The sequence below is a fragment of the Agelaius phoeniceus genome, chromosome 6 (genome assembly GCF_051311805.1).
Source record: "Agelaius phoeniceus isolate bAgePho1 chromosome 6, bAgePho1.hap1, whole genome shotgun sequence".
In the NCBI taxonomy this organism is placed as follows: Eukaryota; Metazoa; Chordata; class Aves; order Passeriformes; family Icteridae; genus Agelaius; species Agelaius phoeniceus.
Window position 1 is genome coordinate 51,938,613 of NC_135270.1, and position 21,500 is coordinate 51,960,112.

The following is a 21,500-nucleotide window of genomic DNA, read 5'->3' on the forward strand; positions in this document are numbered from 1 at the left end:
GACAGATTGTCAAATGAAGCCTCCTGTGCCATTAATTACAGTTCCAAGGTGCAGATGAAATATGTATGTGATAGAAGAGCTTTGCCTTTTAATGTATGATTTGAGCAAATTTTTAAAGGGACAGCATCAAGCCAAGCCTTCTCTTCACACAGAGGGTTTTCTTCTCTTGTTGCTCACAGACTCTTCTCATTTCATACCTGCAATGAAAGAGCAGTGCTGGTTACACCTCCAAAGACTGACTTCTTCCTGGGAAGCCTACAGGAAGGGCTCTAGCACTGAGAGACTGTCTGTGGCCACATCAGCTCTCACATCAATATTCACAACTATGAGAGTAATCCCAAAGTAATGTTATTTGTTAGAGAATTACAACTAATTAAATGGAACTGCATCCAAAATTAAAAAAGCATATTGTGAAGAGCTATAATTAGGCTCTAGTTAGTATTTTTGTGTTTCATACCACAAGTGTAACAAGACCTTGGATGAGAACAGACCATGACTGTACTGGCTACAGAAGCACCCCAAGATCTCAGACAGGGCAGGAGCTCCAGAGACAGGAGCAGTGTGAACAAGCTGCAGAATTGAATAAACTCCCACCCCAGGCAGGTTACAACTGGGAACTTTGCTGTCTGCAGAGGGAAACTGAGGCAGGGAGAAATCTAATCTTTGATTAGTGCTGGAGAGGTGATCCCTGGCAGAGGCAGGAACTAAACTTAGCCTGCTGAGTCCTGGCAGCAGCAGCAGCCCTTCCCTGGGACAGGCTGCATTCCTCCCCCAGCACCCTGAGCAATAAATAGCAGCCAGCAGGGAGAAGGGAAAGCAGGGCAGGGAGAGCTGGGGCTCTCCTCTGGGACTGGTGATGACCTGGCAGAGCAGGGAGATGGCCAGGGAGGAGGACCCACAGCTGGGGAAGCTGTGCCTCCCCTCTCTGAGCAGGGCAGGAGGGGGACAGGGGAGGCAGGAAGGTGAGGATGATAAAGGTGCCTTTGAGAAGCAAAGAGATGTGCTTTAGGTTCCTCCTGAGAGGGCAGAGCCCTGCAGGGCTGGGGTGCAGCCCTGCCTGTGGCTCAGGGCACCTGTGGGCCCTGGGCAGGCGGCTGGGAGCAGGCCCTGGAGCCTGCGGTGCTGGGGAGCACCGGCTCACCTCTCCCTGTGTTTCCCAGCTGCAATGACTCCTTTTCTCCACCCTAGACTCTCTAGCATGCCCAGCACATCACAGCAGTCCCCACGGCCCCTCCAGCAGCCTCCACTGCAGTCCTGCCTGACACTGCAGCCTCCCAGTTTGGATCCCCACCTTCCCCTGTGTCTGTGTAACGCTGCCTGTGCTGCTGGCAGGACAGAGGTGGCACTGCAGGGCAGCTCCGGGCTCTGTGTGCGCTGCACGGCCACCCTGGCCACACTCAGTCACTGCGGGTCACACTGCCACCTGCCCCTTCACAGTATGGACACGTGTGATCCTCAACCACTCCCATTTCCCCTCTTTAAGGAGTCCCAGATGCTTTCTGGAAGCTGTAGGAACTTTCATGTCCAGTGAACCTCATTTTTACTTGGAACTAGGGACATGGAGTGAGGATTTATTACCAAAGGCACTGTGCAAATCTTGTTTCTTGAGGAAACAGCAATGGAAAAAGAATATTTAAATGGCAAGAAAGCACTGGAACAGCATCTGCCTCTAGATAGGTGGGTGGGAGTCCTGGTTATTTCAGTGCCAAGCACTGTGAACCTTTCCAAAGGCTCAACTTTTATCTGGCAAAGGTGTGGTTGGCCTGGCTGGGCCACAGGGAGGAGTGAGGAAGGGAGCCATGACCTTTTAAAGATGAGCAGCCAGATTTCTGAATGCATGTGTGCTGAAAGGAAAACTCACTTTGCTTTCTCTCCCTTCCCTTCCCCCTCTGAAAACCCCAGCTCAAAGGAAAAAACTTCTCTGCAAATGGAAATACAATTGCCACATTGCCCTTTGCAAGAGAAACAATTTGACATTTGACCACACAAGGAATTTCCTTAGATGTGGGCTCTGCTGCAAGACAAATTTCTCTTGGGCTTCTGCTGCTTTCTAAATTAAAGGAAAAGAATATCAGTGGTGGCTTTATTCTCAGCTCTGCAGACTTTGGGATTCTCTGGTCTATTCCACACCAAGTTTAACATCTTGCCATTAATAAGGTTTAGTACCTTTTCAGTACAATATTGCAATAAAATGTAACTAACTATAGACTGATGAAGAAGGCCAGGATCCCTGATTAGTGCACATGAGCTGCTGCAGTGATGGCCTGGGGATGGCCCTTCAGCACATCTGGATCTGCTCTGCACATATAATGATGATTTCATGTGCCAGCCCTGTTGATTAGCTGTAAACCAGGTTTTCAGAGGCAAGCATTCACCTGCTACTTCTAATTCCTGTCATTTCTGTGGATTAATAAAAAGATTGATGAGGAATGGGTCTGGGATAAAGCAGAACTATTGGCTCGGGTTTGTGCTGGAGGAGAGTAAAGGCACAGGATGGACAAGGCACCTCTGAGAACTGCAAGAGGCAGCCCTGGGGAATGTGGAGAGGCAGAAACAGCCCTGGCTCTGCCTGAGATGAGAGCCCTTGGGTTTGTTTAACTGCATGTGAGAATGCTGGCATTGGCCTCACTGCTCCAGGGAAGGCACACTGCCTGGGTGCAGGAAAGGCAGAGGGGGAAATTCCATCCCCACATTCTCCCTGGATCACAATTGGAGAGGAAGAAGGAAAAAGCAGCTCCATGCATCAAATTAAGAAACTGCAAGGAAGCTTGTCCCTCCAATTTTAAAGCATAAAATGTTTGATCTGGACTTCCTGAATGCCTCCAGCTCCCAGAGCAGGCTGGGACATTTGCTCATATGTTGAAAGGAGCCCTTGGTGCTGGGCTGCTGTGTGTCTCAGGAATGGTTGTAAGGTATTTCAGCCACAGAAGTGATTGCAGCTCACCAGAGAGCAGCCAGGTGGACACCAAGCAAATCAAAAGCTGCCACAGCTCTGTGGGGATGCAGCACCTGCAGCCAGGCTGGCAAGTGTCCAAAGGGCACTCCTGGACCAGCTGCAGCACTTCAGTACACTGAGGCAGAGGTTTGGGCTAAGTGAGAGGATGTCACACGCTTAAAGCCTCATTTCCAGCAGTCCTGCTGCAGCTGTACCTGTCCAAAACCCCAAGAGATCAGTACCAGATCAGCCCATCCCACAAAAATATTTTCCATACATTCATCTTCTTCACTTTTAATAAAAAAAGAGAAGAAAGGTTGTTACACCTTTCATGAGCATTGAATGGAAACAGATTTTTTTTCTATTTTATTTTGTATAACAATAAGCAAATTAGACTTCCATATTTGCAGGCAGCACTCCAAACTGACTGATTTAGTGAATTCCTTCCTTTGCCTCCTCTCCCTTTGTGGAACAGAGACCAGGCTCACTGATAACCATGCCACAGACTCACAGGATGACCCCAAGGAAGTCACTTAACCCCCTTCCAGGGTTTCCTCATCTCCCTGCTGGCAGGGGGATTCTGATTCCTGTCAGGAGCCTGAGCTCAGCTCCAAGGCAGTCCCTGCTCTGCATCTTAGCCCAGGCTTGCCACCCCCAAACCCAAGAGTCTGACCACACCAAGGCAGTCTTGAATTTCTCCATGAGTGTCGGGTCCGGCTGTCTGTCTCTGCCCCGACACGGGTAGGGTGGTTCTTTGGTGGGCGCGATGCAAAGGACGAGTCTGGACTCTTCAGTTTTTTGGTCTTCAGGTTGTTTATTATTTCTTATCTACAAAATTTTTCTGTCTGCCCAACAGAGGTCTGATCTGCAGGCAGTCACAGGCACTCTCTGACCACCCACGGGGCGGTCATGTCTTTGTATACTAAAACCTACGTATACAATATTTACCTTTATTTCCCAATGCTTTTCACCCATGTTAGCAAGTGCACCTTCACCAGAAACCAATCCCCAAGTGCCAACATCATCACAGGAGATGGAGGACAAGAAGAAGAAAGAAGAAGGACAAGACACGCCCCGATCTCTCCATCTTTTTTCCATAACCCCCCTGTACCAAAAACCTTAAAGTCTATATCTCACCCTCTAAATGTGTCTCTTTTACACCTTTTACTCTAAAGTGATTCTCTTGTCCTCAGACTCTTGTTACTTCTGTGGATGGATCAAAATCAAGCCACCAAACACTCTTGGCAACATTCCAGGGTTTTCGAGACCCCCAAGGGTTCTCCTGGCATCTCTGGACATCGGGAACGATGTGCTGAGATCCCACACATGAGATACTAGAGATGCCTGTAGTGAAAAACATCACTATCAGAAAACCTAAACCAAATCTGTCCTGTTTTCAATGAAAACTGTTGGCAAAAACTACTTGTGTGCTACTTAAGCAGTCCCAAGCAAGCTTTCCTTTTAACCCCAGCAACATGCCTCACCCACAACGTGACTGAGAGAGGTTACTTAAGTGGTAATAATCTGCTTAATTCACTATTCCCAAGGAGTCTTGTCCTCTTTGCAGAAATTGCCAACAAGGTCAGCACTTCCGTTCATTGTGCCTGTGTTTATTACAGACCCAGGCGGCTCCAGCGAGTGAGGATGGAAACTCCTCCCAGATCAGTCCTGCTGTCAAACACTGGGGAAAAATGTTTGCAGAAAAGCAAATGAAAGTGGGGTGTAAAGGGCACCATGTTACAAACTTCACAGGCACTCCAATGAATAATTTTCCCTGCTGTTTGCCTCTGATTCCATTATCAGCTTCTTAATCAATTCTGTCTCCTGGCATGGCAGACCTTCACTCAGTGTTCTGGGGACAGCAGTTGCTTTGCTAGAGAAAATCAGCTGGACAGATATCAGCTGGACAATTATCAGATCAGATCTCTCTGATGCTCTGTTTCTGTTGCTGGTCATTCCCAAAAGCACAGTTTGCTCCTGTTCCAAATTTGGGATGAAAGCCTGATCTCTTGGTTACCTGTTGTGGCCAACCTCGGCCAGTGATAATTTTAACATCTTATCTTCAGCTTGGTGAAAACATCTTTCTATGCTTGACATAGCACAGAGCAGGGATAAAGTCTTGGGGATGAGAATGGAAATGAGATGTAATTTGTCTGAAGGCAGGGCTGTGTTTGCCTGCTGTAAATATTCTGCCTTGGTTTGGTGCTCTCTGGGGCTGCCTCTAGCACAGGCAGGTGAAGGTGTGATCTCTCTCTGACTGCAGTGGACAGAGGATGCTTTCAGTGCCTCAAAACAAACTTCAGAGTTCCTAGGATGAGCCAATAACTCAGTGTGGCTGACACCTCACCTTCCTTTATCACCAAACTGATACCCTTGATCACAGACAGCTGCAATTAGTCCCCAGAGCACTGACAGGACATGATGAGCACTGTGGCTCTTGCCTCCCTAAAGGATGACACTCTGCCTCTGTCATTGCTCTCGAGGTTTTCCAGCTCTGAAGCCTTTGTCAGCTAACCTTGGATACACAAGCTGTCTGGGGGAGTTATTGATTCCTCTTGTCCCCACCTCCTCCCTGCCCAGTTAGACAGATTTATAGGAATTTTGGTAGGAACCACTAAAATCCTGGCAGAGCTCATTAATCTGTGAATCTTTTGAAGACTTCCCTCCTTGCAGAGGCCATCTGTTTGCCTGAGTGCTATTTCTGCAGCTGCCAAATCAGGTTTGCAAGACTCTCACCTTCTCCTCAAATCCACCACATGATACTGCAATATTTACATTCAGGGCTCGACACTTTTTCCTACCAGATCTGTGCAGAGCAAATGCAGCTTCACCCATCTGTGCAAGACTCAAACCCAGTGAAATAAGCAGCAATAATGCCCCTAAAACCAAAAGCAGCAAGATCAGACTGAAACATATAATTTCTCTTGGCTTTTCATGTTCACTGGGAGGCAATTCAGTAGCACCTGAAACCTCTGCAGAGGGAACTGCCAATAACTGTAATTACTGCATGAAAATCTACCATGTATTGATGGGAAAAGAGCTCTGGGCTATGTCCCCTGTTCTGGGTGGCTCCTGCAGAGCTGCCCAGCAGAGAGTCACTCATGTTTGTCAGCAGATGCCAAAATCTGGCCTCATGCTGTCATGCTCACCTTTTCTCCAACCTTGTGCAAATGCATCTCACCTGAGTGCCACAGCTGGCTCATTTTGGCTCAGTGTGTCAGAGGACATTGTTAGCAAGAGCTGTGGCAGCTCAGAAGCCAGTTTTCTCTTTCAAATGTAGTTTTTTTGTTTCTTCACATCATTGCAGTAGCCTTTCATAACTTCCCCCCAGAGAATGTAACCTTTTATAAATTAGATGGGATGAAAATGCCACCAAGATTCAGACTATCAATTAATTTATTCTTTAAGATAAATCCTCTTCTGAATCTTTGATCTTCTTATTTAATGTATATTTGCACATTCACATAAAGTATTTTCTCTGTGAGCCAGCAATTATCACTGGTAAGGTTCACATTTCTTGGAGACAGCAGGAATTTCTTCCCCATTTTCTTTTTGAATGTGCAAAATTATTTTCCCTGGCTGCTGGATTTGTGTCACCTGACATAGTTAATCTTCTAATCTTCTCTCTGGGGTGACATCAGAGGAGATGATGGAGACATTTCCTTTCTTGAATACAAAGCTCAGATTCAATTTTTACTAGTGAAAATCTTGCTAATAACATAAAAAAATAGAGATAAATGCAAAATTATGACATGCCTAGTTATTTTGGGGGGCTGCTATTACTCTTGTATTTGTTGTTTCCTAGAGGGTTATTTTAGCTGTCAGCTTGCCTATTTTGACTCACTTTTCCTTCTCTGGCTGAATCCACATGAGATCTTGTCAGAGCACCAGCTCCTCTTGGAGTTGCAACATTACACCCCCCATCCATCAAGTTGAAATGCAAACAGAATGTGTCAGAAAACAATGATGAAATAAAATTCCAATAATTGGGACTTCCTGGGCACTCTGCCTCTAACTGAAGGGCTGCTTTTCCTTCTGCTGGTTGCTGTACAGAGGTTCCAGCACATCTGAGCAGCAGCTCCCTCCTCTTCCTCATGTCCTCATGGCACAGCATCCCACTGGCCCTGGCTTTGGCCCACTGGTCCCACAGGTACCTCTGGGACCTCACCAAGGCCCTGGCAGTGACTCAGGGGAGGTGGGGCTGATAGTGGGGGCTCCCCTCTTGCTTCTCTGCCCTTTAACTGGGTGCAATCCAAAACCTGGGGTTGATTTTACCCCTTGTATTAGAGGCCAGAAAGGCACATTCCATCCCCACCACTGCAGGGCTTTTCAAGGGGGAAAAACGTGTCTCAGCTACCAAATTCCTAACACTTTGGGCTCTTCAGGGCTCTGAGAGAAGGTCACCCCCATCCTGATGCCAACCTGCTTATAGCAGCCTGCAGTTTCTCTTCTGGCCCTTTCTTTCCCTTCCCCCTCCCTGGGCTGTGAATCCTCCGTACACAACAGTCAGGAATCTCTTCACAGGGCAGGAAAAACCCGAGGGAATTTGCATAAATTAGAGGGGAGAAGCGCATTTCAGGCATTCTCTCTATAAACGGCGTGCAAATCACGCTGATGGCAGATAGAAACGCCTGCCCGAGCGGGCAGCAAGGAGCTTGCTGCAATCTCATGGAAAATTGCAGATTTAGTAATCAGATCTGGCTTGGTTAGCTAAAGAAATAATTCTCACGTCTCACGATTTCCCTCTGTCAGGAGAGAGAAAGGCAGAGGGCAGCAGAACAGCTCAGCCGTGCCCCTGCACAGCACAGAGCTTAGCAAAGCAGTAAAGGCAGCAGGCAGGGCTGAGATCCCAGCCTGGGCTGCACAGCTCCTGCTTTCCTGAGAGCTTTGGGTGAGGCTGGCTCCATCCAGGGCTCAGCAAGAGGCAAGTCAGCAGTAGCAAAAGCTCTGGCTCAGCTGGGAGCTTTCAGGTGGATCAGGCTCTTTTCAAAGTCAGGTTGCTGGGTCAGTCATGTTGTGGGGAAAATTACGACCTCCCCATGGGATTTAAAATCCTAAAGCCCAGATTTTCCATGATATTTAAGCACTTAGATCAGGCACAGGTCAGATGGGATGTGTAAACATGTAGATGAGAAACAAAGTCCCACTACATGTCTTACTCATGTAGGTGACAGTATTTGGGCTCTAAGGCAACTGTATATCTGTGCCCTGCACCCAGGTTTCCCCAAATATTCCCTCTTTCCCCAGGCAAATCAGCTCAGTTCCAGGCCTTTTGTATCTCAAAAGCCCTTGGCACTGTCAGGACTGGCCTTGGACATGTCCAGGGATGGGACATCCACAACATTCCTGGGCAGATAATTCTTCCTGGAAATCTCTGGGGAGGGGAGGACACCATAGCAGCTGCTTAAGTATTCCAAGATGTAACAGGAAAATGCAACTGTCTTCCACAGGAGACTAAATGGTCTTCTTTAGGAGAATCTTCTTTAGGAAATATTCCAGTGACTTCCTTCCACATGTTGCCTGTACTACCCCACTCATGGCACTTGTCATGGATTTATGCAGACAGCTGTCTGAAGGGAGTGGAATGAAGCAGGGAGATTTATAAATGGTTCTCTCTGCATGCTGAGGGATAAGCATCCTTCAGGTTCCTTGGAAAGCCTAAGTGAGCGCAGTTTTTGGCAAATATTTAGCCCATTTCACCTGTTAGTGTAATACCTGCTGAAATAATTTGTGCTTTACCTCTCACCCATTATTTCAGTTTTTGACTTTTGCCTTTTTTGCCCTGACAGACACCAGGCTAATTCATAAATGTCCAAAATTTTCTCTGTCAGCCTTAAATTTTCCAGGCCTTTTTTTGGCCTTTTTCCAGGAGCAAACATGGCTTTTCTCTTTTCAGGCTGAGAAATGGAGGAAGCTAAAAGAAATACTCTGTTTTAATCAAAGAAAAAAAAAAGTCTTATAATTTATTAAAACCCAGCATTATAAGTAAAGTATCCAGGGATCAAAGGTAATTTTTTGATTGAAGTATCCACATCAAAAGAAGATGTTTGTTTGTGAGTATTGTTGTAATAATTAGGTCTGATCTGTTCAACTTTTGACCTGCTTTAGTGTTTCACTGAAGAGCTCTCCCAAGGTCAAATCCTAGTAAGGGCTCTGGCAGATGAGCTCTTGCCAACTTTGCTGTAGTTGTTTAAGATGTATTTGTCCTTCCCCCTCAGTCCTCTCTGCCCCTCTCCCAGAAGATGCTGACCACCTGCAGCAGACATGGCCATGGACAATAGTGGGGGTTACTGAGGCAGAGACTTCTTGGATTCCCCTGGAGGATGAGGCAGAGCTGAGACACCAGTCTGGGTTTGGCATGCCCTCCCTGCAGGCACTTGTCCAGCTCTGCTAGAGGGCTCTAACCTCCAGTGGAGGAGCACCAGCACACAGCTGTGAGAGGGAACTTCAAAACCAGCTGCAGCTGTTTGCTCTGAATACAAGGAGGACTGGTGGGCCCTTAATCCTGCAAATACTCATGCATGTGTTTATAACTGTGAGCAGTTCCAGGAACTTCAGTGGGGCTTGAAGTGAAATTGGCACGTAAATGCTGCAGAGCTGGGAGCCTGCATTTGCACAGGATCAAGCTAAGAAAGCTTTGATTCTCACACATTGGAGCAATATGTGTGACACTGCAAGAAAAGTCCCCCAGTCTGCTTTAGGCCTTCTTCCTTTCGCAGCTGCATGCTGAGATGGAGACCAGACACCTCCCTGGCTGCCAGAGCAGCTAGTGGCCACTCCCTGGCTCTGTGGCTGGCAGCACAATGGAGAGGTTAGGCACGGTGCCCTGCACTTCTCCTCCTTGCACAGCCTCTTTGGCACAGAGCACAGCCTGAGGCTCTGCTTCTCTCAGAGCTGTGCTCCAGGTGAGCCTCACAGCAGTGAATATTTCCATGTGCGCTGCATGAGCAGATAGAGGAGCAGGCACTGACAAGGGCTGTCCTGACAGAACTGTGCCAACAGATCCTCAGGCTGGCCAGACACTTCTGGCTCTGCTTGCCCAGCCCTGTGTAGGCAACCCGAGGAATGGTTTTGGGAACACGTCACAATCTACTTTTGCAGCTATTTTTGCTTCTTAGTCAGAGGCCTGACATCCTGAATTGAATCCATGGCTAGCTGTGCTGCTGAGTAACCAGCAGAGTATAAAAAGGCTTCTCTTCAGAGAGAGGCAGAGCCAGCAGTGCCAGCCTTTGGGTGCTTAAGCTGAAGCATCTGAGTAAAAACAGCCCACACTTTTCAGAGGTGCTGGGCACCCTAAGCTCCTAGTATACTTCATGTAATTTATGCTTTTTTTTTTTTTCCTTCAAGGCATTTTGAAGAAAGATGTTCCCGATAGCTCATTTCCCCAGGGGCTGTCTCTGGCCACATGGTCTGGAAGTGCTTCCCAAGGACCGCCCCCATGGATCTCCCCCTTGCCTCCTCGGGTTCTGGGTGTGACATCCCGATATTTGTGGAGGGCTCAGACGCTGAGGGTCTGAGTAAGGCCAAGCCCAGGCTGCTCCTGACTGTTCCCAGGACAAGAAGCGGCAGCGGATCAGCGCCCCCCGGGTGCCGAGGCTCCCACCAGGTCCCGCACGCGTCTCTGCCAAGCCCAGCCTGGCTCTAACGCTGCCAGAGCCTTTGCTGGCACTTCATTAAGGTGCCTAATGAGCACACCAGTGTGCAGGGGTACTCTGCACTGACTGTGTGAGTCTGGGAACCTCATATCCAACAAATCCCACATAAACATTTCCAAAGATTAAAAATGTAAATTGTAGGAGCAGCCACTAAACTGGCATTAAAGTGGCGTGTTTTAAGCAAGAAAAGCCATGAAGTTACAGAGAAATCTGCACTCGCAATATTATTATAAACTACGAAACAGCCTTTAGTAACAGCGTCACAAAACAATTTCTCAGATATTACAATATAAACAAAGACCTTTTTTTCCCCTTCCTCCTTAAAGAGATACACCCTGGCTTCTGCCCCCTTTTCCAGCAGCGCTTGTACCCGGCCCCTGCAGAAGAAGAAGGTGCAGAGGAAGCTGCCAGAGCCTCTCCCCGAGCCCCCCGGGAAGCAGGAGCGCCCTGCGGGTGGCTCCCAGCCCCGGCGCACAGCAATTAGCTCTGGTCTCCCGCCAGGATTTGCGGCTTAGCCCTTAAAAGCCGTTTCATAAATATTCGATGGCCTTTCCGACAGGGTAATGTGCCTCTGTGACATTAAAGAGGAAACTCTGCGAAGGGGAGGGATGACAACAAATTTATCCACCAATAGCACACTCTTTTGGCACAAAAGCACATTCTTATCTTTGCATCCCATAATGAGAAGGCAGGGACGGGACTGTTGCTACAGCTCTCTGGGTGGGTAGATGTGCAGTGCAAGGGAAGGGTGGCTGTGAACTGTTTGGTATTTTCTCCCCCCTTGCCTTTGCAAAGAGAAGGACCCGCGCTTGCGGTCCCGCAGTGGTTTCTTTCCTAAGCCCCCGGTGAGGAGGACTGCCCACACCATGTCAGACTGCGAGGGACTGCCTGTGGGTAAGCGCCAGATTTATATTTACCCCGAGTCCTGCGACTGGCTCACATTCTCAGATTGCAAAGGCACACGCGGAGCCGCAGCGGGGCGAGCAGAAAGTCCCCGAAACCAGCGCAGGTCCTGGTGCGGTGCTCAGAGTCCGTGCGGAGGGTGGGAGGGTGGCACTGCCTGGATTTTCTCCGCAGGAACAGCGGCTGGGCAGGAGGAAGGGTTCTGGAATTCAGGCTGATGAAGGACTGGAGGGTCGCTCTCCGCAGGGATGATGGTATCGATGTCCTGAGCTCACCGAGGAGAGTTTGTGGGGATGGGTGCTGCAGGAGCAGGCGCTGTGTGTGGGTCCTGTTTGTTCCTTGATAAACCTTCCCGGATGGTAACGGACACAGCCAGGGCAGATAAATGTAATGCAAAGGGTTTATTTGCTGAAAGGAAACAGAAATGTGCATTGTTGTTAAAATAAGGGCATTGCACACTTTGTCTGCGTCTGGGAAGGAATCCTGTACTAGGGCTTAGGGCTGTATCTGTCAAACTTCACTGAGCAGAAGAGCACGTCAGCAAGAAGCATGTTTCTCAGCTGGTTTTTTAAAAACTTCTATAGGAACTGTAAATATTATCTAGGCTGCCTGTAGAAAAGGAAACTTGTCAAAATGATAGCCTTATTCTCTGCCAAGGTATTTTACTAATAAAGAGATGGACTACTGGAAATGCCTTTTATTTTTTATTTTACCATGGCAAGCATTTATCTTTTCACATGAATATGTATATGCAACATGTACTGTGTGGCACTCCCGTTCCATTGGTCTGTGGAGGCCGTGCATCAAAGATGAGGTTCTGGGCTAAAAAGTGTGGCTGGGGAAGGAGAAGGCTGCTGCAGTGTTTTTCTTCTTTCCTCCTCTCTCTGCTTCCATTTTACAGAGGAAATCCCAAGTCCAAAACGGATCAGTCGTAACTAGAGTGGAAAAATATAAATTATGTATATGGTGCAGAGTGGGCTGCACCATGCACAATTCCATGGGCTGTTGCTATCCGCTAAAGACAGGAGAGATGAAAATGAGTATTTCCTGCCTATCTGCTCAAATGGGCGAACTGTTAACCAGCAAAGTTTCACTTCTACAGGTTTTGATTTTAAGGGCCTGGCCCCAGTTTGCTTATTAAGCACTCTGAGTTGGGGGTGGGATATTTCAGGATGACAGTATCAGTATCAGCTGGCATCTGATATTAATGATGAAACTGATATTGAGAGTGCATGGCATCTTGTGTGCAGAAATTACTGATATCTCAATTACCTATACTGCTGAAAGGACCTTCGAGTTTTCTTCCAGAAAAACATTCATGGATGCATTGAGGCAAGGAAGCAATTTCCGAAGGACAGGAATGAAAAATAAAGTGATGTATAGTCATGGATTAGAAATATGCCAGAAACAGAGCAAAGGTTTATTTCTCTCTGTTCTCCCAATAATTCTCCCATGCTGCTTCCAGGCCTGCTCCCAGGAAGCAGAGCTCTCCTTGCCCCATGCCAGGGGAACCTGTCCCAAGGGACACCTGCTTCATGGACCTGGCAAAATATCCTGTACTTACAGACATGTGGATGCATTATATTAATATAAAAATGTGCATCAAACCAGAAGTGGACAGAGGAATGGTAGTACTCCATCACAGTTATTAAGCAATCTTAGTGAACCAGCTGCTGACAGCTTGCTTTTCATGTCAAGGAAATTTTGAAATAATTCTCTTTGTGGCTATTGCTCTTTGACTAGCTAGGTCAAAGTTTAAAACTTTAGCCATTTAAAACTTAACACTCCATAAAAGGAGTTGCAAAAAATCATCATCAAACCTTCTAATACACTGCTTAGTGTTCACTAGTGCAGAAATGCCCCTTTGCTGAATCCAATGAGCACAGCAAGGCTGGAACTGTACATCCAAAATTCTTGGTTTTGAATGCAGCCAGATAATACAGCTACAAGAAGTTGGTGCAGTGACAGATATCATTAGCACTGCAATGTGGCTGCAGTCCAGGGCCCTGCTTCGAACACAAACCCTACAGCCCCGTGCATGTGCCCGTGTATACACATGCACAGGGCTATAAATAAGTGTAGCCAAAGCTCAATATTAGTGTCAAGTGTATGGAGTGCTTCAGTAACCCCTTTGCAAAGGGTATGCCTCACGAACAACCTGGAGAGTTGCACTTTGTAGTTACAGGAAATTAATGCCAGAGTTTTTAGACTGCTTGCAGCCTACACAAGAATGTAGCAGGAACAGCTGTGTAATTGTTCCCTCAGAAAAGCAACTTGGGGGGAATGGCTGAATATAATCTTTGACTTAAATAGCTGGATATGAACGGCTTGATACGCCAATAATTTTTTAAGAGACTTTATTCAGTAAGAGTATCCTACTTCAGTGCTGGAAATGGTTATGCAATTTTTCGTGCTGAAAGCATTGGGTGTTTTTAAATTACTGGTTTCTGTTCAATTCCAGCATGGCTGCACCCTTTCACTGTTGTGGAATGGAAAATTGAACATGTGATGCAAACAAAGTTTTATTTTGTTGTTTGGATGTAGTACAGAAGATATTAAAATAGGATCTTAAATGCCAGAATGCAGATTACATGTAAGCAAGTGTACAGTTCAATTCTGGATTGAATTCCTATCAAAAAAACACGACAATTGAAAACCTTTTGAGATTTGAAAGTGAACAGAATTCTAAAATTTACACTAATAATTTCCCATTGTAACACAGGGAGATAAAGAAAGAAAGATCAGTCACTTCAAGACAAATGCACTCCTATTTCTTCCTCATTAGCAATTATTGACATACAGATGCTATCCATTAGTGCCAGCTACATAGATTTCTTGTCACTCCTACAAGCAGATAAAAGAAAAGCACATCAATTATTTAAGTGCTTCCCCTTGTGTGTATTATTTTCCTCTTGTAAGGAGTCGTGGTTCAGTCTGAATGACTGAACAGCTTTTCACGCACCCAGCATTTTGATTAGGAATATATGAGTCATGATGGTTCTGCTTCTTAACACAAACCTTTTGACTTGAGAAAAATCTCTGAAGTCATGCAAGGGTTCTTCAAGTGCCTCTTTTCTTTCTTTCCCCTTTCAGCCACAGACTGACTTTGAATAGCATGGGTAACTTCTTGTGCATAACACCACAGTTGAAATAACACAGGGTATTGAGCCATAACAGATGAAGATTATAATGCTGAAGAAGAATACCAGGAGTCTCATATATGCATACTTTCTCTGTTATTTACTGCAACAGGGCTGAGAAGGGAAGAAACAGAATTGATGTAGCTTGTTCTGCAGCAGGTGGCATGCGAATCTAAACAAATTTCCTTAAAATTCCTCACAACCTTTTACTGGCCTTGTTTCAGTAGAGGAGGAAGCAAGACTTTTCATCTGAAATATGTTCCTGACTCTTTAGCTAAATACTTCCTTTCAGAGCTAAAATTACATGTTTCAAACATGTCTTTAAGACAGACTGGAGCCAGTTGATAAAATTAGTGTTTTCAGAACTAGGATATCCCAGGAAAATACGGGAATTTAGATTTCCTGAAATTCAACACATTCTGCACTGTCATGGAGAGTCCATTTATCTCAGCCAGAGAGGCTGTTAGTGAGCAAGGCCTCCAGCTCCCACGGTGGACTGTCTCTAACAGCTACTGGGAATAAAAAATATGGCCCATATGCATTTCTGTAGCAAACAATCATGACCCAGCACACACATGAGCACTACTCTTGTCAAATAAAATTTTCCTACTTTCACATACTCATATTAGCATAGGACTATGCTTGAAATTCACATTTCATTAGATTTGGTAAAGAATGTCTGTCTTTTTGCAGATAAAGTGGTGGAGCACCACTTCTGCATCACAGTTTGCAGTGACCCTCAGTGAGAGGCAAAGGCTGAAATCCCCTTGCAGAGTGGCTGTGCAGACTGCAGCTAGTGCTCAGGGATAAGCAGAGAAGAGGGAAGGTTTCTCCAGCATATCAAGCCAGTGCTGTAGTTTAGGAATGAAATGGAATGACTGGAGCATCTCAAGAGAGGGGTCTGCAGGATGAACCATAGCTCCTGACTGCACTAACCCCACCAGCACTGGCTTGCATGCTCAGAGCTCCCCAGGAGCATCCCCCTGCCAGGGGAAGGTGAGCCCAGGGTGCTGGGGTGGTGAGCACCTGGCAAGTATCTGTATCATTTATCAGGGTTTGGGATGGATAAACACTTCACAGAAACTCTAATCTTAGTGTGTGGACTCCTAGGCAAACTCATTTCCTTCTGCATTTGGGAAGTCAGCTTAGGAGATGAATGCTAGCTGTTAGAAGCAGTCACCCATTTTCCAATAGAGTGTTCTTTCATCACAAAATACAGATGTTACTAATTCAAAATGCAACATTTTGTTGACAATGACAATATATTAGCACATTTCTAAGGACCATATCTTTGAAAATTCAAATTGAGTGGAAGCAAGACAGAAAGCCTTTGGATGCTCAGGTAAAATAAAATCAAATATCTGGGAGTATTGCCCCAGTTTGATGAAAATGGAATAGAAATACCAGAATTATCTTGGCAGATGGGAATTCTCCTTCTGACCAGCTCTGCTGCTCCTCCAGAAATTCCATGTGTCCTCAGTCTGTGCAAGCATTGCCTTGAGCAGCAGGGGCTGTGCATTCAGGGGGCAAACACTGATGATGATGATGATGATGATGATGATGATGATGATGATGATGATGAAGCAATCATAGTTTAAAGCTTTAGAGAGGGTTTGGAACACGAAGGTCAGACAACCACACAAGGAAAAATTTAATGACTCTGGTGCCCCATAAATCCATGTTTTGCAAGAAAAACCCCAGGAGTAGATTTTTGGTGATGAGCAAGCCCCATGGAGACACCAGGTTGGGAGCCTGCCAATGGTGTGCCTGGAAAGCCATCTCTGTTCATACAGTATTTCAATACAGCCCCATGAGTCAAAATATTCAGCTTACTGTCCTTGAAGAGTTAAAATCACCTGGGTGCAGCCTTCACCTGGTGAGGGCTGAGCCTGGGTTAAAGAGCCTGCTGGGGAGGGGTTCCCACCTTCAGACAGGGCTTTCAAAGCCTTGGGGCTGTATGGCTCAGCTGTGCTCTCTTCCCATGCACCTCCTTAGATGTTTGTTGAGGGAAAAAGGGCTTTTCCATCTGGGAGAGATCTGAGGCCTCCCAGACCACAAAGCATTTCAGTGCTGAGAAAGGGAGAGAGCTGGGAGAGAGACAGAGAGCAAGGAGCAACTCCACATTTGCACTTGGGCAAGGTGCCACACAAGGCAAAGCTAGTTCTTTGTCACCAAAAGCAAAGATGAAGGAAGGTGGTCTCTGTTGCATTCCAGTCTTAGGGAGTTCTCAATAGGGGTTCAGCCTGGCTTAAGCAAATCTAGTGTACCTGTACATTGCTGGGTAGTACAACACCCCTGTGCCACTCATAAGTGACATATTTCTGACATCCAGCTTAAAAGTTTGCAGCTTCTGGAATTAAAAAAATGGCAATCTCTGTTGTTAGCTCTGTTTTTCTCCTCCAGCATGGATGTCCTGCCCCTTAGGCCTGGTGGTGGTTCTGTGGGAGCTGCCTATGTTCCAGGAGTGTCCTGAGCACAGGCACTGGGTTAGTCTTCATCTCCAACCTCTGCCTTTAAAGTAGAAGGTGAGGTTTCCTTCTAGACTAACTGGACTAGAACCAGACTACTGGACTAGTCTAACTATTCAGCTGGCAAGCAGAGCTGTGCCAGTTCACTGCTTTTCTGAAGCAGAATGTGAGTATGTGTGTTACGTGCTGCAGAGGCTCCAAGTGGGGTATTTGACCTGGCAGACACATTAACACCCATTTTCACAAGAAAATATTGGTTGGTTTGTTTGTTGGTTGGTTTTCTTTCTTTGAGGAGGGGTGCAGAAGGAGGAGAGCTCTTTCAGGCAGTCAGTAGAGGCAGTAGAAGTTTGCATGAACATTTTCTGCTGGTGGTTAAGGATCTAGTTAGGAAATACAGAAGATGCTACATCTTTCCTAAGTGCTCCTCCCCTCCTCCCCCATCCCAATGGAAGGATTTTCCTTATCTGCAGAAATACTTGGAAGCTGTAGTTTGTCCCAGGGTCTGTGAGCAAGAGCACTTGCTGTGCTGCACATTTCTGAACAGTCTTATTCCATGATGTTTGCAGGAACTTAAGGCATGCAAAAGAGAACCAGACTGTTTTTTCTCTTCCTCTCCTCCATCCCTCATAACATCTGCAGTATTGCCAACACATTCTGTGTTAAGCCATCAGCATTTAGAAGCCATAATTGCATTTAACAATGTCTGGAGCCTTCTCTTGCTGCAGACCTGTTATACAGGCAGTAATTTAGAGGGTGGGGCCCCCTTCCCTTCCTTTGCCATTCAGACTGCAAACTGAATGCTCAGTGTGCCCTCCCAGAAAACCTGGCCAGTGCCCAGTCTCTCATCATCATATTCAGCTCCTTCTCTGTCCCTGTTATTTCTTTCCTTACAGACTGTGATCAGCTCCCTCTCCACACACTTGTGGCTTCCACAATTAAATTTGTAACATTAGGGGTTACCTCACATCTCAGACCTCCTCTAAAACTCACATAAAAGACTGTCAAGATCCCTCAAATGCTTTCTTCCTTGTGGGAAAGAAACTCTGGGGCAGAGGAATGGGCTCCTTTCAGATGCCAGGTGCTGGCATGGACACATTCATAGTGCCCAGGCTCAGTTCCCTGCAGGAGTCCTGGGTTTCATGGAGCAGCTGAAGTCACCCTTGAGTCAGCACACAGGGCACACAGGGACTGGCAGAGCTGCTCTTCGCTTCTGCACACGCTCTGTCACTCACACAAATTGCTTGGGGAAGAGAAGCAAGCCCTTGCTCAGAGGACTCCAAGCTAGGCTCAGAGAGATAGATGGTTGTGACCCTGGAGGAATCACCACAAATTCTGAGAAGAGTTTGGGAAGTACAATGCTGTCCCCATCACAAAACCCAGAGCATTTCAGAGAGGTGCCAATGGCTGATTTATCTCAGGCAGTTTTTCTACACTGCCCAGGTGGGAACCCCCCAGCCCCACATCACTGCTCTCAGCACTGTTTGTATGGCTCAAGTTTCCACCACTTCAGTGCTCCTTGGGAGAACACAGGCTCATCCCCATGAATTATTATGAAGGCATGAAATTAAGTTTGGAGAGATGATTGAAAGGTCCAAAATCTCCTCAAAATCCATTGATACTACCTGCAAACTTGTCATTTCCTGTGATTCTCACCTATCTTGCAGATAAATGCACACTTACACACGTATCCTTTATGATGTGTTCTTTGTGGAGCTGCAGGATGTGCTCTGGCTGTACAATCACACTGTGCACCCAGGACACTTCCCAGTGACTAACACAGTTACTGTGAAAACGGTAAAATCCTTACTGCTGGACCACAAGGTGGAAACTCTTGGCAGACAACTTGCCTGAAGAGGTCTGCTGAGGAAAGGAAAGGAAAGGAAAGGAAAGGAAAGGAAAGGAAAGGAAAGGAAAGGAAAGGAAAGGAAAGGAAAGGAAAGGAAAGGAAAGGAAAGGAAAGGAAAGGAAAGGAAAGGAAAGGAAAGGAAAGGAAAGGAAGAAAGAAAAGCACAGACACACAAAAAGAGCTGTGTGTAACACCTCTGAACACCTGAGTAATTTTTTGCAGAGACTCAAAAAAAAAAAAAAAATCTAAAGCAGTGACAGCAAGCTGAGCATCTCAGGTTGCACTTGATCATGTGATTATGAAGGACCCGACTTCAGGTTAAACTTATAATTTGCACATCTCCCACTCATGCTTTGGGACCATGACCCAGATTCTTTGAAATCAAACCTTTCCATTCAGTCCAATGAATTAGGATCACAGCTCTCAGAAATGCCAGCAATATCGTCATCCCCCTGACCCACCAGTACAAATGGTGGTTGGGTCAGTTCAGTTGTACTCCTCAGAGCAGCAGCCTGAGCCCTGTGCTGTTGGTTGGTGAGATTTGCTGGGTGAGGCCCCACCAGCAAGCACTCCTGGTTCATGGGAAGCACCAGGCATTAGTCATACCTTGTCCCAGCAGAATTGCTCAGAGAAATGTATTTATATTTGCACTAATCAAAACTTAGTGAATGTTTCATACTTCCCCTACTGAAACATTGCTAGATATGACTCAGCAATGTCCCACAAAGAGCCATGGCTGCAGAATTATTCAGAGTTTGTAAGTGAGAGACTGAGGCACATCAAGATTAAGCCAAAACCAGTTCCCAGTGCTGTGGGTGTGTAATTGGAGATGCCAAGGAGCTCCTCTTTCAGAGCACCCAGCACACCACTGTATTTCAGGTATTCAAGCTCCATTGGCAGCTGTGAGCATGGGCATGTCCATAAATCAGACCTGTGGTCTCTGGTCCAGCATGAGGAGATGAGGAACCTGCCAATAGTGACCATTTGGGAAACCCTGGGTTCCCACAGCTGCTCCATGGACCAACTTCCCCTTCAAGGGCTGCTCTGTGGCTGCAGCACAGATGCAATGCAGTTCCCAGCAGAACTTTTCAAGCTAACTTAACCTGAAATTGTCCTTGATCTCCCTGGAATGCTATACTTTACCATGTTCAATATCTTCTAGAGGTGAAGCTGGGATGTTATGATAAACAGCATATTGGAAACACACGTGTCATGAATACAAGATACCTGGACACCTCATGACTAGATCTCTAGCAATGAGTGTACTTGTTGTAATTATAACTTGATATTTCAGCAATTGCTTGGAGATGCTCTGCAATGTCAATAGCCTTACACACAAACACTTCTGATACAGGAAACCTGTCTTTGGGACACTAAATCTGTAATTTTCTGCAGCTCTTTATCTCAAATCAGAGTTCCCAGGTTCATCTTGTTGCTGTGATAGTCAGCTGGCCTTCTGACACCCATATGACTTAGGCATGATATTGCAGTCTCTTTGTGCTGGAGGCATATGGACCACATGTGGAAAGGATTTTGAGAAGGAAACTGTTATTTCCTGCATCTACCATAAATTCCAAATGGTATATTCAGGCATAAGTGTTCAAAACCAGACAGTGCATTGATGAAATGGAAACAATTTATCTGGGAAACCTCATCTAAACTGTTTGATTATTCTCAGTGCTGCCAACTCTTTGATGTTTATCATGAGCCTCTTAAGACTTGTTTTAATTTTTTTTTTTTCCTAAAGCCAGGTTTCTTGGGTCATGATTTTTTGGTGGCTGTCAAAATGTCTATGCACTGTCTGTTTTCACACAGTCAGCAACACATGGGGCTTGTTATGGCACTGGAGACCGGGGATTTATTTGCAAAGATGTTTTGGTCAGGTATTCAAATATCCAAGGCTTAAGGAGAAGCATCATGTGGGAAAGTGTGAGAGAATCTGCAATGTCTGGAACAGATATGGTAGACTGAGGCATACAGTGCTCACATGTGGAGGATGGAGAATAATGTTTCTCTAACAAAAGCTGTCTTTCTAAATACCAACCACATTTCTGTGTGTTTTCATTTTGAATCATTTAATAAAAAAATTGGAAAACTCCAGGGAAAGCATTCAATCTGCTCACAGTTGTTCACAGGAGGAATGTTTGTTTTCTCAGCAAACTCCTCTCCTACAATTATTTGGTTTCTCCTGGCACACAGAGGAGCTGGAGAGTCTTTTTGCTGTCCTTTACTATTCCCTGCCTACTCTGATGTCCAATAAAGTGGGAAGAGTAAGAAGACATTTTCACTATTCTCCCACTACACTGGAAGGAGAAAACCACTGAAAGTTGACCAGATGGCATGTTTTTGTTGAGGCATGGTGAGTCTCATTCCCTGCTGTAGGAGTGTCTGTGCTCAGGCCATTCAAAACATAACCAACACCAGCAAGGATGCAGCACCATTTCTTGCTTTGGGGATGCAGAGGGATCATCAGGCCCTGAGCAAGAGCATCTCCCTGCTTCATTCTGCCTTTGGGATTGCAGCAGGACAAAGCCAGCTCCTGAGGGAGCACAA

At 46.1% G+C, this 21,500-nt stretch overlaps 1 protein-coding gene and 1 long non-coding RNA gene across 2 annotated transcripts in view; one reads left to right on the top strand and one right to left on the bottom strand.

The window, feature by feature from the left end:
- Nucleotides 1-66: 66 nt before the first annotated feature.
- LOC143694413 (uncharacterized) lies at nucleotides 67-11,969 on the bottom strand. The gene is made up of 2 exons (XR_013182885.1): nucleotides 11,508-11,969; nucleotides 67-197 (listed from the first exon to the last, which is right to left on the bottom strand). It is a non-coding gene; the product is annotated as an uncharacterized LOC143694413 (long non-coding RNA).
- EML1 (EMAP like 1) overlaps nucleotides 11,311-21,500 on the top strand; it is a 122,281-nt gene continuing 112,091 nt past the window's right edge. The window contains exon 1 of the mRNA XM_077180684.1: nucleotides 11,311-11,484. Coding sequence (XP_077036799.1) covers nucleotides 11,457-11,484 — 28 coding nt within the window. The 5' untranslated portion in view covers nucleotides 11,311-11,456. The remainder of the gene's footprint in view (nucleotides 11,485-21,500) is intronic.